The sequence below is a fragment of the Caenorhabditis remanei genome, chromosome V (genome assembly GCF_010183535.1).
Source record: "Caenorhabditis remanei strain PX506 chromosome V, whole genome shotgun sequence".
Taxonomy (NCBI): Eukaryota; Metazoa; Nematoda; class Chromadorea; order Rhabditida; family Rhabditidae; genus Caenorhabditis; species Caenorhabditis remanei.
Window position 1 is genome coordinate 10,819,466 of NC_071332.1, and position 15,896 is coordinate 10,835,361.

At 35.6% G+C, this 15,896-nt stretch overlaps 5 protein-coding genes across 5 annotated transcripts; 2 read left to right on the top strand and 3 right to left on the bottom strand.

The window, feature by feature from the left end:
- Positions 1–792: 792 nt before the first annotated feature.
- GCK72_018902 (uncharacterized protein) lies at positions 793–3,189 on the bottom strand (the record flags this gene model as incomplete). The annotated part of the gene is made up of 8 exons (XM_053732791.1): positions 793–924; positions 1,002–1,223; positions 1,322–1,402; positions 1,448–1,506; positions 1,552–1,671; positions 2,297–2,363; positions 2,413–2,715; positions 3,127–3,189. 8 exons carry the CDS (start codon positions 3,187–3,189, stop codon positions 793–795), a joined length of 1,047 nt encoding a protein of 348 aa, XP_053581704.1.
- Positions 3,190–7,652: 4,463 nt separating this feature from the next.
- Positions 7,653–11,742, top strand: GCK72_018903 (uncharacterized protein; the record flags this gene model as incomplete). The annotated part of the gene is made up of 18 exons (XM_053732792.1): positions 7,653–7,816; positions 7,888–8,006; positions 8,053–8,130; positions 8,188–8,378; positions 8,430–8,495; positions 8,564–8,704; positions 8,762–8,830; positions 8,956–9,132; positions 9,433–9,513; positions 9,667–9,698; positions 9,756–9,867; positions 10,312–10,430; positions 10,479–10,637; positions 10,698–10,850; positions 10,938–11,094; positions 11,141–11,374; positions 11,425–11,565; positions 11,614–11,742. 18 exons carry the CDS (start codon positions 7,653–7,655, stop codon positions 11,740–11,742), a joined length of 2,322 nt encoding a protein of 773 aa, XP_053581705.1.
- A 205-nt stretch (positions 11,743–11,947) lies between these two features.
- On the bottom strand, positions 11,948–12,642 carry GCK72_018904 (uncharacterized protein; the record flags this gene model as incomplete). Its single annotated transcript, XM_003115444.2, has 3 exons — positions 11,948–12,334; positions 12,416–12,454; positions 12,499–12,642. The coding sequence occupies 3 exons, from the start codon at positions 12,640–12,642 to the stop codon at positions 11,948–11,950; spliced, it is 570 nt and encodes a 189-aa protein (XP_003115492.2).
- Positions 12,643–13,042: 400 nt separating this feature from the next.
- Positions 13,043–14,527, top strand: GCK72_018905 (uncharacterized protein; the record flags this gene model as incomplete). Its single annotated transcript, XM_053732793.1, has 7 exons — positions 13,043–13,138; positions 13,190–13,300; positions 13,350–13,552; positions 13,598–13,743; positions 13,792–14,290; positions 14,340–14,418; positions 14,465–14,527. The coding sequence occupies 7 exons, from the start codon at positions 13,043–13,045 to the stop codon at positions 14,525–14,527; spliced, it is 1,197 nt and encodes a 398-aa protein (XP_053581706.1).
- A 268-nt stretch (positions 14,528–14,795) lies between these two features.
- GCK72_018906 (uncharacterized protein) lies at positions 14,796–15,701 on the bottom strand (the record flags this gene model as incomplete). Its single annotated transcript, XM_003115157.2, has 3 exons — positions 14,796–15,424; positions 15,477–15,549; positions 15,612–15,701. 3 exons carry the CDS (start codon positions 15,699–15,701, stop codon positions 14,796–14,798), a joined length of 792 nt encoding a protein of 263 aa, XP_003115205.2.
- Between the last annotated feature and the right edge of the window lie 195 nt (positions 15,702–15,896).

Consider the following 15,896-nt stretch of genomic DNA (forward strand, 5'->3'; position numbering starts at 1 on the left):
GAGGAAATGTGCAAAATAGTGACTAAAAATGTAAATCTGAGGTTTCAATCTATTCCAGAAACATTCTTAATCAGAGAATAAATGTTGATTGAAAAGAATGCTGGGAGTAGACAGAACTTGAAGACGAAAGTTGAAAAAAAACTTGAAAGCATGCAATTTGTTTTGTCTAAACTCTTTCCCTCATATGTACTTGTTCTCAGTATGTAATTAACAGGTGACCTACAAAACAATGTCGTAACGTCAGAATATTTTGAAAACATTTTATTGTGAAAATGGATAAACGGGGGAGAGAAATACGTGAAAAGGTTCTTCGATACGTTTTTTGAATATCTGAAGAGTTCAACTATTGAGAAGAGAATTTTGCCTGTGAGAGTTCAAGAATCCCATTGTGACTTTTTGGAAGCATAGCCTCAATTCATAAATCCCAAGTCTCGAAACCTTTTGTTATTTAATTACCCTAAACCACCTGGCGAGTCCTTCAACAATTCTTTACCGAGTGCAGAGAACCAGAAAAAGGAAATAAATTGTTGCAAACTATAAATCAAAAATTAAGTTTTTTCAAACAAAACTTCGAAAAAGTTCTATAGATCATCTGCAGAAACCATATGTTCTGTCGGATGAATTCGAATGACACATCTCTGATGTAACAGAAATAACTCAGAAAATAAGAAATATTTTGACTGAACAAAAATCAGAAACAAGGTTTTCTGTTCTATCTCAATGCACTTCTTTGCCTTCTCCACCTATTATTTCAAAATCACGTGTTAGAAGAAAAAGAGAAAATTAAAAAGTTCATTTCCAGTGGTTCTTCAAAAAATCGAAATGATCATGGAAAGTAGTCTTCAAATGAATAGGTTTTCCATCTAGAGTTTTGACGTGCGTCACTGGATCAATAGGGTTCACACGGCCACGATTTCTCAACTTCTGAAATTGGGTGATTATCTTTGGTTTTTAAAATACTTTCAGAAAACGCCAACTTTCAAAAATATGAGAGCACTTACCAGTTTGTTCAATCTTCTATGATTGCTGCTCACTAAAAATGGAATCGCAATAGTTAAAAGATCCAAGACATTTTGAAAGAAATGAGTGAAAGTTATTTGATATGACATGCTGTCTTCAACAGTTTGCAACATCCAGACAACAATAACATATGTAAATTTCAGAAGAAATGCTAGACATGTAGGCGGAATGAGAGCTTGAGTCCAGATGTAGACGTCGGAAATCTGGAACAAAGAGGAGATTGAACGGTCAGTTAGATGCCGTATTCATAAAACAATGATCCCCGAACAAAATTTATAGATTTGTTTTGAACTTCCATTACCTGAAAGCGTTGCTCCAAACTGGTCACCCCCGCAGTGTTCTTATAATGTTTTATTGAGAACTTCGAAGAGAGCACAAGAACCTGAAGAGTTACCCTTTATTTCGAAACGAAAGATATAGAACTTACTATTAACGCAATCATGTCAACAATGTTCAGACAGGTGATAGCTATGATGTGAAAGTTTACTGAAACAAAACATAGAAACCGATGACGTCAAAGAAGATGCTCACCTAGATGAATTACTTGAGCATAAATCATTGAAAGTATTGAAATAACAGCTCCGATGGAAATGGAAAATATACGATTTCTTAAAGATTGGGCAATTGAATATTTTGCAGTGATGTAGCGGTCTGGAATAAATTTAAAAAATGTTCAGTTATAATAGTATTTTAGTCAAAATTTGTTCCTCCAGATCATTTGATAAACTCACCAACAGAAAATGCAAATAGTGCAAAAGTATGTAGAGCAAATGCAAATTCATGGAGTAAACTCCACACGTACATCCTCATAGAGCTCGAATAACTAGTTGAATCCTCCGGACGGACTCCAATCAAAAACTCGAATGTTTGAAACCCGTGTGTCAAAGCGAGAAAAAATAATGAAACAGTGAATAAAAGGAGGAACGGTCTAAAAAATTACAAAAATTTAATTTTTACTGAATGTTATTTATACCTGCTTGTAGCTTGTAGAAACGTGGCGATTGCTATCAAATATACGAAATAGACACTTGAGAAAAGTGCAATTATTATGATTAGAAATTCAACAAAACCGAAGAAATAGAACCAATCCATTTATTTTATCAACTGGATTCTGTTTCAATGTTTTAATGGAAAATGAGGGATAATACAATTATTTAATATGCTAGTACACGAGTCATTCAACCGTATTGGAATCATAGGACAGACGTGGGCATTCGATACATTCGTACTCGTCATTTCCAGTTTTGCTTCAAAAACTCAAAATAATCGTGTTTACTCGGAATCACTTTTCCATCAATGGTTTTCCTCATTTCCATTGGTTTCTGGTTTTGAGTGTGCATCAGCTGGAAGGTTAATATAATGATAAAATTATATACTCAGGATAGAACGTACCTTCTGGCGGACCTTATTATGTTTCACGAGTATCACGAATGGCATTATTACTGTGTAAATGTTCAAAATATTATTATAAATGATCACCCATATAGCTGCGTCATTTCCAGTGTAGTTGCCAGTGATGAGAATCCAGATGATCACAATAACCATCATTTTTGTAAAGCTGGCCAATAGGACTGCTGGAATCAAATGTCGCGACCATGTATAAACTTCTGATAATTGGAATCGTTGCTCTAGACTGAACACTCCAACTGTGGAACGATATTGGAGTAAAGAACGTTTCCAAGCAATGAGAAGAATCTGCATAGAAGAAAATAATTGCTAACGAATATGACTTTGATTTGATCGCTCGAAGGCTTTTTCATTTTTTTCTATATACCTAAACTACTTTAGTATTTACCTTACCTATCTCCATTCCTCTCTAGATCCCTGAGAATAAAAAAGTAGACTGAAAATTGGACACTTGAACGAGGAAGTTTTAGTTCAAAATCGTGAGATCTTTAATTATATCATGCGTCACGAAATGGCTACAGACAGTGGTTAGCTTCATATGGGAATTAATGGTTTGAGGATAAAGCTTTCACAAATTTAATTGAGCTGAACAGAGAAATTGTTAGCTTTAAAATGATCTACATGAACTGAAAATTAAAAACAAGATTTTGAATATGCCAATGGAAGAGCAAGATCTCGTTTAATTTAAAAAAAACTAACCACGCATCCTGAAATATCCACCACATTCATTGCAAATGTAGGTGAGAACATTTCACCACCCATGTGGATTAGGAATGAAAACACAATTGAGAGTAACATCGAGAGAATTGACAGAAATACAAAAATTATTTTAACATGACGTTTTCCATAACCAGCGGGGCAGATACTGGCAATCAGACGTTCTGAAAATTTCAAATAAATTGGCTCCTGATTTTATGGTGTTCCAACTGACCTATAGAAAACAACACAAGTGAAAGTGACTGTAGTGCATAACCGAATTCATGGATTACTCTCCATGCGATACCTCTCACAGAGACAAAATATATGAATTCGTAAGTTTTGTTTTCATATAAAAACTCAAAAACTGTCAATCCATGGGAAATGGTTAGAAGAAACATTGATATGGAGAACAGAAAAAGTAGATTTCTGAAAATTTTCTATTATATTCAAACATAATTCAAACGAATTCAAGGATACCTGCAGTTGAAATGAAGACTAGAAGCTTGATAGATCATGAAAGTGAATAAAGAATTTGATAGGAGAGCCAGAATAACAATAATGATTTCGATGTAGGCAAGCATGATTAGAATATTCATCTGAGAAATATGAATCGTGCCGATAAGAAGATGTTACGGGAATCAAAAGAAAAAAACAACAAGACGAGAAAATGAAAATGAAAAACTAAAGACTAGCTACGAAGTTGGTGATGCGAAAAATAAAGAAAGCAAAGTCGGATGGGTACGATGGTTAGTCATGGATGGCTACACTTGTTACATATATTGAGATAATGAATAGAGAAAGAAAGAAAAGTACAGAAACATCTCATTTTTAGAAAAAAGATATAAGTTTGAACCCAAAATGCACTCAGATTTTTTGATGAGAGAATATGTTGTGCGTTGGCGTGGGACTTTTGACTTGGAGAAACTGAGGTGAGGTACATGATTTTGGGCTACGAATTGATGATGTGTCAAAATGTCCAATGAAATTTTGATGTGGAGCCTACATCGATTGTGAGGAATATACAAAAACTTCATCCGGCTCTTTGTAACGGGTGACGTTTTGTTCCAAAGTCAGGGAACCCATCAGCTCATTTTGTTGATGGTACAACAGTGAGTTAGATTAGCGTCACTGACGTGCCTTCATTTCTGGAGATGTGATTGTTAAAAATAAAAACTACCACAATCAGTTTTACCAGTTTTCCAGTATTTGATCAGTCCCAATTGAGCAGAATTTCACAAAAATAAACTAGTAATAAATAGTATTGGTAATTCTTTTTCCCAAAAAAGATGGAATAACAGGGACAAATATATGTATTTTTTTAAGACAAGATACACAAGTAAATACATAAAATAGCCTAAAATAGAGAATGAGCAGCCATGTGTGAGAAAAGTTTCCATTTTGGTGATAATTTTTGATCTATTGAAACTCAATTTTCCAAATCAGATTAAAAAAAGTTTCTGCAGACTTTGTTCTCATTTTTCAATGGAAAAACGTTTGAGTAGTGAGAGTCGTTCATGGAATGATGATACAAAGGAATGAGACTAACTCCATGAACAATGAACGAGTAAAACTTCAAAGAAATCAATAGTGATCAAAAATACAAGAGTTATGTATAAAAATTTATAAACTTCATTGAAAATTCAGAAGGAGAACACGAAAATGAAAGGAGTATAGACGGAAAAAGCAAAGAGAAAAATGGATCGTGCCGCTTCTCGGAAAAACCGAAAATGTCTCATCTTCTAACCTAGTATTATAATAATTCTCTTCTGGGAAAATGTTTATTTTTGGTATTTCATAGTTTCTTGAAAAACAAAAAGTGAATGAACGACAACACCGAAGTTCAGTTCAAGTGGAGAATAAGTTCGACCGACCTGTGCTGAAACACAAACATTTTTTTCATTATTTTATGTTCGAAATGTAAAAACTCTCCGAAGACATCTTACTTTTTATCGGGTGACAAAAAGGACGATATTCACCCCAAACATCAAGTCGTAATTTTCAGTATTCTGAAAAGTGGGATGTCTATTTGAGCAGTCAGGTTAAAGATTTCTGTTCCAAGACAGTCACACACAAAAAACCACGACGGTAGACAGTGGTGGTAAACAAGCATCAACACCGTGTCATTTATGGAAAACCTTTAATTTATTTTCAATTTGTTGTTGTCCACATCATGAGGCTGAAAATGGTTGGATTAGAATGCGTGGTAAATGATACGTTGTGTTTCGTTGGTGTTTACTAGTTAGTCCTGATAAAAACAGATCATAATAAGTTTATTTTATTAGTTGGTAGGCAAAATTCATCATTTGTATCCTTAGAGAAGAGATTCCATTTCTTGTAATTTTAGTGCTCAGAAAAAACAAGTTTCACCGGGTGAGCCACGGAAATCGCTTACTTGTAGCTGTTTCAACTATCTTTCAGTTTTCTATAATAAAACACAACACGTGAACATTTTGAACAAAAATATTTCCGGAAAGTAAACATTCCAAAAGCCACCTGTTGTGCTATAATTGTAACGATCGTGAATAACTGACTACACAAAACAGAGAACACAATTTGGAAAAGAAGCAAAACATCTTGGAGTAAAGTGAATTTTCAGAAAGTTTTTTCAGAAATCCGTGTGTGTATATCTATAGTCGATGAGCTTTCAATTTATCTGTTAGGATGTTCCACAGCTTCTTTCACTGCTTGAACTCGGATTGGCCTCGAATTGATTGAATGTCTGAATGAAATCAAAAGCCAGACTTGTGGCTAAACAATCGTTTTGGTTTATGTCTTCTTGTTAGTCTGACAAATGTAAAGTACCTCCTGGTTATTTTTTATAACTAAATGAGATTGTGATTGAATGAAAAAAAGAACAGGGGGCAAGGTGTTTATGTGAGCCGTTCAGTTCTGTGAAGCGTTCAAAAATCTTTATGGTCACATTAAGATAACTGCCTTAATGTTTTGACTAGGGTGCTTGACACTACGTTCCAGTTTATAGATTTTCGGAGAACTTCTGAGAGTTGTATAGTTGTTTCAATGAGCTTCCTTCGAAGAAATTCTTGTGAATCTGAATATGCTTCATGTTTTCATGTTGAATACTCAATCTTTTTTAACTTGATTCATTTCGAATTTTATTTTCGCCAGAGTTTGAGATTTTGATCCTGGACTTTCAAAACCGACGGAAATGTTATAATGTACTTTTGAAGCGAGTCCTAAAACCATCATTCTGCATGATAACGAGCTAGAATATTTCATCGTTTGATCTTTCTCTCGGAATTTCTTCAAGTGGGAATAAAGATTTGTCAATCAAGAAATGATGCACTTTTCCTTTTTATCATGCAATTCTTTAGTTCAAGCCCACTTTATTTGAGTTTTTCAATGTTCATCTTTTGATTAAAATTTTTTTTGTATTCGAGATTCATCTTATTCATAAACTTGGAATATAGAATTCATTTGAAATAGACAGTACATATATTGACAATGCTGAAACACATGGCTCTTTTTAAAAAATATTCAGATAGCTAGGGCAGCTCCTCATCTTCTGATTTGTCGTTTTTTTTTCAAGTTGTTACATCATTTGGCCTTCTGACTTATGCAATATTTTCTAATGGTATCATGAACACCTAAATCTGTGCTTTGGAACGTCGTGCTTTGGAAGTGAAAATATAAAAATACAAAAATCACAGAGCCATTTCATCTGCTTTTGTTACCGGAAGAAAAAATGCGTGGGAACACAAACTGAACCGGATTGCACATTTTCAAAAACCCACCTCATATTAAAATTTTTCTTTTCTTCTTCTCTTATGTTCTTTTTCATCATCATTATCTTCGACACCTCATCCTTTTTGTTATTCTATTTCTTTGTTGGCTGTGTTGAAAACTGAAATTATCAAAGGCAAAGCAAAATAATTAGATTTGTCGCAAAATGTTGACCCTGTTTAACTCATGTCTAGAAGAGAATGTAGGAGTCAGTTCAGTTTATCAGTTTATTCTATCAAAAATATATTTGATTTATTACATTACTCCACGTCAAAATAGACATTTCCTTTATTTCCGCTATCACGTAGGGAATTCTTTGATCTATTTTTTACTTTCTGAAGGTATTGCTCTTTCTTCATTTCCCTTGTTTTCACAAGTTCTAGATTTTTCTTCTTCTCTATAATTATAGCATTTGATCTTTTCCATCTAAGGGAAATGCGTGCGTAAACGAGTCTGCTCATTTTGCTCATTTGCTCAGTGAGAAGTCTCTAGAGAATGGTAATTGTTACCAATCACAATTCTCTCGCATTTTCGTCTATTTTTGAATCTTTTCATGCTATATCAATGAGTTCAATTGAGTGTTCCAACTCCTCCCACTTTGTCGTCAGTTGTTCAGATGAAGCTTAATCAGATTGAAGTGTCCAATCGAAGAATAAGATTTTTTCCAATTTCAGTTGTTTTCAAAATTGATAGATTCCCACAATTACCGTTTTGAAAGTTTGACGTTATTCTCCTTTTATGATTTCTTGATTTTCTTTTTCTCAAATAAAAAAGCGACTTCCAGAATGGGTGTCTACGATGCAAATTTTACTTGTGTGCCGACGCCAAACAATCCAATATGGATCCCAGTTGTAGTTTTGCAATTTGTGATAGTCATTCTTGGATGTATTTCTCATTCAATTTTCATGTCTCTCGTCGTGTTCCCGCAGAAATTCGGATTGTATTTGAGGTTAGTGCTACTTTTTATTATTACAAAATAATACATTAGTTCTATTCATTTATTTAGAAAATTCATTCCAGAACATCATTCTTCTTCATCTCCGTCATGATGCTTATAATGCTTTTGACGTCTACTGGAGCTTTTTTGATCACTTTGGCACACGGAAAATATATTGAAGACTGTGAAATCAGTGCGATTGGTATGATTTTAAAAATGAGTTTAGTAACAAGAAATTTCATTTTCAGAACTACGAAAATGGTTACTCTATGTTCATTCTTTTGGAGAATATTTCTTTGTAATCTGCGAATTGTTAGGAACAATTGGTAAGTGTATTGCTAGTTGGAATACAGAGGTCATCCTAATCACTGTTTTTTTTTCAGAACGCGTCTCCAGCACATTCTATCCAAACTTCAGAAAATCGTCGGTGTTCTTGAACTTCTTCAGAGTCAGTATTGTTCTTGGAGCTATAACAACTATCGGATATATCTATTTCATTCGAATCTCATTCCAAAAACATTTGTTTGCCATTGGATTCGGAAGTTTGACATTGATGGAAGTGGCGAATGGAATTGTTAGTTTTAGCAAGTTATCAACGTCCGAATCTTCATATTCTTATTTTCAGATAGTCCTCATCTTATGGTCTGCAGCAAAGAAAAAGTATAAAACTGATAAAGACGCTCCATTGAATGTGAGATTTGAGGTTCAGTTTTAAATTATCAGACACTCTTGAAGAAACTAAAACTTTGATTTTTTCAGATATCTCGATCCTATGCATACTGTCGATGTGCTGCAGCAAGTGTCCTAGCTCGAGTCCTTATCATTACCTATGTTTATCTGAAGATCGCTGGATTTTTCGAAGGAGATGCAGACTCCGGTTTTTACTACTTGATGAATGTCGTAAGTTAGATCTTTGAAATAATTTTGGAAAATAAAATCATCATGTTTTAATTCTAGTTAATCAACCTCTACTGCTTAGTCTATCCATGGACAATTATGCTTTGTCACCGAAAAATAAAGAGTCAGGTATGTTATTAAACGTGTTTTTTTGTCATGGTTTGTAGTTCTGAAAAGTGTTTTACTGATCGTAAAAGAATAGATTGAATAAATAATGTTGAAACAAAATTAGAGACGAAATCATGTTATTTCAGATAGACCGTTTCGTCAACGAAAAAATGTTCTCCCGTCACAAGAGAATTCACCAGGAAGGCGAAAAAACACTGTATACAATTGATGGAAAACAAATGAATGGAATGACGACTGACGATCATTTCAATCAACTCAACAACTTTTGGAATATATCTGCACACCCGTCTCCTGCTAGAATAGTTTGATACCTCCCCCATTTTTATGATCTACATTAATTTTAATACCACATTCTTCTCGTTCAACCTCGACTCTCTTTCAAATAATCTACTAATTTCAAAATTCTCACTCAATTTTTCATGTCGATTTTTCGGTTTCCTATGTTTTATGTGTCGCAACAACCTATAAAAATGTGTGTGCCCACGTGTTGATACGTTTTTTAGCAGAAAAGAAATACAGCGACAGAGAAGAGTTTATTGGTCACTCTTTATCAGTTGGACAGCTAACAGGAATTCGTCTTTCTCTCCCCTCCTGGTTTTCAGCAAACAGTTGAAGATTGGCTGAAACGGAAGCAACATGAAACGGGTCAACTGGGATACCGTAAGGACCGCCGTGGCATTTTTGTGAGTTTTCTCTGCAGAAAGTACATTATAATAATCATAAAGTTGCCCAAGACTGAAATACGGTAGTTACTTTTTTTCGAAAAATGCCAATGGTTAGAACTGATATTAGTTGAATTTCTTTGTGTAACGATTACCAAATTCAATATAATTAAGATTATCCTTGCATCCCCCCAATCCTTCTTCAAGTTAGTCACAAAATAACATCATCTTTTCGTTTTCACTACCTTCAATTTATTTTTCAGTCTACTCGGTCTCTGTAACAATTACGGATATGTGATTATGCTCAGTGCGGCGGAGGATATTCTGAGTCAACAACACGGGAAAAACAAAACGACGACAGTAGACACGTGTATGGTGAGTGACGCTCCTTTGAATGGCGAATGACGATATTGTAATTAGAAGTGAGATCTGAGAAAGGTGACACTTTTTGATTTCTGTCTGCAAAAGAAGGGGAACGCGTCATTGTTGACATGTTACGAGTAACCGAACATTATTCAACATCAGAGAGTAAACGGGTGGAATTTATAGAAAACATGAAACCAGTTCTTGTTTTCAAAAAGTTTATTGTGATGAAAACTGAAAAACGAATAACATTTATATTATTGCTATAGATTTTTGGTGGATTTTTTTCAAAGGTTTCAATTTTTTTGAATACATTTTGATAATAAAGTAAAACATCTGTTACGAATTTGCAGAATTCATGTTTCACTGAAATCACAACTGAATAATTTTCTGAGGACAAGTTACCGATGAAACTTGTTGGCTTTTACAATTTTTCTCAATTTTTCTCAATTTCAGCCAGAAATTAACACACGAGAATGCAAACCACCAACTGCCGAAGTACTTCTCTCGGACAACTTACCTAGTTTGATTGTCAAATTAACATTCCCATTCTTCATGGACAGATTCCCATTCGGGTATGCACTCTCTTATTCATTTTATTCGTTCAAATATTTCCTTGACAGACTCCGAGTGGCAGTTGTTTGTCTGCTACAAGCCACTTCATACTTTGTTGTCGCATTTTCTGTTTCGATTCCGATGTCACTGGCCGGTGTGGTCTTTGTCAGTTTGGGAGGTGGATTGGGAGAAATTACGTTTTTGGGATTGTCAGCTCATTATCAGAGGTGAGGTTGGAAGGAGAGTGAAGATGATGACATGAATGTAAAAACAACTCTTTTTTTCAGAATCGCTATCGCCGGATGGTCATCTGGAACGGGAATGGCAGGACTGTTGGGGTCTTTCTCTTACGCATTTCTAACGGAACCTCACATGGCAAATTTGACACCTAAAGTTGCACTTCTCATACAACTGTTCATTCCAGTGTTGTTTGCGATCGCGTAAGTTGAACTCGCAATAAGAAGATCTGTCATGTATTCAGATTTCAACTGAACACGTTTTACTGGTTCTATCTTTCAATTATTCAGATACTTCATACTTCTGGAGAAACCCGAATCTGTCTACTCTCCCACACTCAATCCAAAATCCTGGATTGTTCCGAAAGGATACGATGACTTCGTTGTCAGCAAACATAGAGTTCCTCAGCGACAACTCAACCCTTGGGAGAGAGTACAACTCATTGTTGTATGTCATTTTTCCTTTTCTCTGTTCGAATTCTTAAAATTTCCAGCCTATGCTCCACTTGATGATTCCTCTGGCATTCGTCTACGTCGGTGAATACATGATTAATCAAGGAATGACACAACAAATCGTATTTGACTGTTCTCATGGATTCAATTTATCGCTGCACAGTCAATACCGATGGTATCAAGTCCTTTATCAGCTCGGAGTTTTCGTTTCAAGATCATCAATCAAGTTGGTTGAGCTACCAATGTGGGCTCTTTATTTATTGCCCATACTGCAGGTTAGTATTAGAAAAAATAATTATGCTAAGCAAATGACAACATTTTTCAGTTATCTAACATGTTATTCTTCTTTTTTGATGCATTGTACTGGTTCGTCCCACATATCGGCATAATTTTCGCATTGATCGTTTTCGAAGGATTGTTTGGAGGATCTTCATATGTCAATACTTTCCATAAAATTCATAATAAGGTAGAACTTTTTAAAATAAATTTATTTTCAAATTTCTATAAGTTTCAGGTTGAACCGGATGTTCGAGAATACTGTCTTTCTGCTGCCTCAATGGGAGACAGTATTGGTGTCAATTTTGCTGCTGGAGTCTCTATACCTCTCCATTATTGGATGTGTAGACAGCCCTCACCGCGATGATGCATATTTATAGATCTTATCTTATTTTTGTATTGATATTTAAAATTTTCGAAACGAACGTATTTATTGATGCCCAGAGTTTATTGCCAAAACAAAACAATTAAGTTTTACGTTTCGTATCGATTCACGCCGCAGGCTTTGTTGAGGATGACTTGTTTTTTGTTGGAGTTGACTTGGTAGAAGTAGGAGCAGAAGACGGCTCAGCTTATTTACTTTTTGTCGATTCTTTGGACTTCTTGGAAGTTTTTGATTGTTGAGGTTGCTTCTTACGAGGAGCTTGAACACTAGCGGGTCCCGGTTGGTCATTGTTAGCTGGAGGAACTCCGCTTGGCTGTGGTCTTTGTGGTGGAGCTGCACCTCCAGCAACTGGATATGCGTAGTCTGCCGGGTAAGCGTAGTTGTCATAGTAGTAAGGCTCCTGATAGTACGGATCGGCATAGTAGGGATCAACGTAATATGGGTCATATGGATCGTACGCGACCACTGGTTCAACAATTGGGTCGGGTCTGGAACGACATCCACCAACACATACGATGACGACGATGAGGATGCAGATGATAAGGAACACGGAAGTGATTATGTAGATACCATACTGGAAAAGAAAGTAATTACATTCTGAATCTGTATTTCATTTGCTGCATATGCAGCATGAACTGAATTAAAATCTACTCACCATTGGAAAGTCTCCACCGACCGAGTAGTAGGGATGATACTAAAAATATTACAGATTCTAGATATTTCAAGATTCGGCCTCACCCAAGCATAATGTGGATACGGTGCCACAACGACAGCTGGTCGATGATAGTAGTATGGACGATAATGGTAATGTGGACCATAATAACCACCACGGTAACCATAGCCTCCGCGATAACCATAACCACCACGATAATAGACCGGCATTTTAAACAGAGAAATGAATTTGGAAATGAGGGCGATTTTTAAATTAGAATTAAAAAAGGAACGATACGGAAGAATGGGCAAATCACTAGATAAAAATCTGTTTCTAAATGAGGGCGGACTCAGAAATTTGAAGATTACTCAGACTGGAGGAATGATATTCTCGTTAGAGCTGTCAGAATGACTATATTCACCTAATTTATATGGTTCCAGTTACTTTTTGTGTACGATGTTATCCAGTTTTTATCAACACGTGAACTTTTCCTTCTCTGACCGTGGCTCCCTGCCCTAATCTTCTTTCTTTTTCCTTGTTATACGGTTTTTTTACACGCCAATCATTTTCGAATTTCTACATCCAAATATCAAGTCGATTTCAATTCAAAGCATTTGATAGCTTGAAAAGATGCCTCAAGAAGAGTCAACTGTTGTCAAATGTAAAATCTATCGTCCCGAAGACGTCGACAACATATGGGAAAGACAGGGATTCAAAAAAGGAGAGGTGAGATTTTAGTCTCAAATTATTGAATTTTTTGAATCTTTGAATTTCCAGATAGAAGAAAGAGTGAAGGCTGTCGTGATGCTCCGTGGGGAAACTCTTCCGAACAGTTACAAGATGATTGTAGAAGCCATTTACGAGTTTCCAAAGAAAGATAAAGCTGCTGTTGGTCATTTTCTATCATTTCCCATTTGAGAGGAGTACATGTTTTCAGCAGCTTGGTTTAGTGAACCGCCATGGACTGATAACACGTGTTCACTATGCCAGTCCATTCAAGGGAACTCTTCAACCAGGAGATGTCATTCTTCAAGTGAACAACACTAACGTTTCGTTTGATGACCGTGCTGCAGTGGCTGAGGACAAAACTGGAAGTCTGCAAAGCAAAGTGAAAGCACCCGAGAAAAAATCAGGAGAAAAGTGGGAGTTTCCGAATTATTTCGAAATAACTTGTACAACTTTCAGAAAGGACAGACCAGCTTCTCTGTCATCAGGCTATCCAGATTTCAAATCAGTTGTTTCAAAAGTCATGAGTTCCAAAACAGAATCGAAAGTTACCATTACTGTTGCAAGACTGAAAAACCGAGTGGGTACTTTCAAGTGTCCAGCTGGTAACTGTTTTTGAAAATAAAACCCTCGTACACTGTTCCGTTTTTCAGGTATCGTCGCTACTCCTGGCTATCAAATGGATATGGCTCTTGTCTATCAATACAAATATCTGAAGCTTGGTCTCAACATGCAACAAACTGGTCCAAAAGTAGTTGTCAACTACACCGTTCCAGATACAGTTACCCACATCAGTTTGAATATTGGAGAAGCAATTCTGGCTGTCGATGAACATTCTGTAAGCAATTTGGAAGAAGTTCGTCAACGTATTCTGGATGGTTGTAATACAAACGGATGGGTTCGATTAATAGTGGAATATCCGAATACTGATCCAATAAGGAATTTAGTCAGAGGGCAGTTGGCAACAGCTTCAAAAGCCACTGATCGTCCACCGTATTATATGTGTGGAGATGTCAGAAAATACTGTGATGAAGGAATCGAGGCGTTGAAAAATGGGAAAGAGTTGGAGTCAGTTTTGAAGGAAGCAGAGACAAAAGAATCGGATAGAAAAGAGTTGGAAAAGAAGAAAAGTGCAAGAAAAGCTAACAAAAAGTACTGAGTTTCATCACAACTGTATCACTTTCAGTCTATTGATTTTCAGAGACACATTGGTGGAATTCCGTAAAACAACAGAAGAAGTAGGTATTCCATCGGAATGGAACTCGAAACTTTTCGTTGTGGTAAGGTGTTATTTTTTGTCTAATTATCTATAATAGTTAATTCTAGCTCCCTCCATTGAAAACAAAAGAAACAGAAATGGGAACGGACACCTCGCAGATGAAAAAGTGAACTCTGTTGTATCGAAAAAATAATATTCAAAACGCTCTAGATTTTTCTCTTTTTGCCATTTCGGTTGCATAAATATGTGACTTAAAAAAAAAAGTTATATTCAAAAAATTTCCAAAAATAGTAAGCATTCAATGTAAAAAAGAGTTGTTTCAAGTTGAATACCCGTGAAAAAGGGAGTGGGTAGCGTTGTCCGATGGCTCAGTCTCCGTTATATTTTGAACTCGAAACTGCACATCGATAATAACAAAATGTTTTATTTCGAATAAAATTACTTTTTGGAAGATTTATCAGTTATCTCAGTTTTGGCAGATCTGTCAGTTTTGGTTGATTTTCCACTTTTACTTGTTATATCCGTCTTCTCCGATCTGTCATCTCTTTGAGTTTTCTCCATTTTTGAACTACGAGCTGATCTTTTAGAACTTTTAGATGTCTTCTGAGAACATTGAGATTTCATTGATGGAGAGATGTTTCCGTTGGTAGACATTTCAGCTGTCTTGTTAGATTGGTTCGTTTTCTCACGGATGGATCTATGAGATTTCTTGAATTCTGTCTGATAAACCGTCTCATAGTATGGAATATGACGACGACAGGGACGGGAATGGTCGTGACATTTTTTGTCGCGAGGTGTTCTGTGACTATTCTTAAATTCTTTCAGTGGCTCGTGATAGTACGGTTGTTTCAGAAAGGCTAGTGGAGGTGACTTTTGGAATGCTGGAGAGCTAATCGGAGGGTTCTTATGTTTTTTTGAAGACGATTCTCGAGGAGTTGATGAATTTTTGGGTGCAACAGGCTCTTCATCTGTTTTGTCTGAATCATTATTGGCAATATTCCGATTAGAAGAATCGGGGGAATCTATAACTTCGTCTGGAGAATCCTGTTGACGACATCGGCAACACTCTGAAATTTTAAATGTCGAATTGGAAAATATTCAACTTTGAATAGAACTTACTTCCGAAAACACAAATAGCAATAATGATGAAAACAATAACAACCAAAACTCCGATAATGATATAGAGAGCGTTCTGAAAGATGAGATACATTTGATTTGGAGTACTGTACTCATTTCATCTAACTAAAAACTTACCATTGAACAATTTCTTTCCAATTTTCGTGTAATATGAATGATATGAATTCGAAATAATAAGAAATGATGACAATCTGATATACCGCCCATCAGAAAAAAAAATAGAGTGAGAATGGCGTGAGAGAAACGAAGAGTAGTTTCGAAAAGAATGCTTTAAAAGTAATCAAAATTTAATTTCGTTTGTTTTGAGAATAAAAGAATCGAGTACTGAACTATAAATCTACGAATAATCTGTTGTTCAGTTGAAAGATAGAATATTAAATAGTTTTATTTGAAACCGAGTTT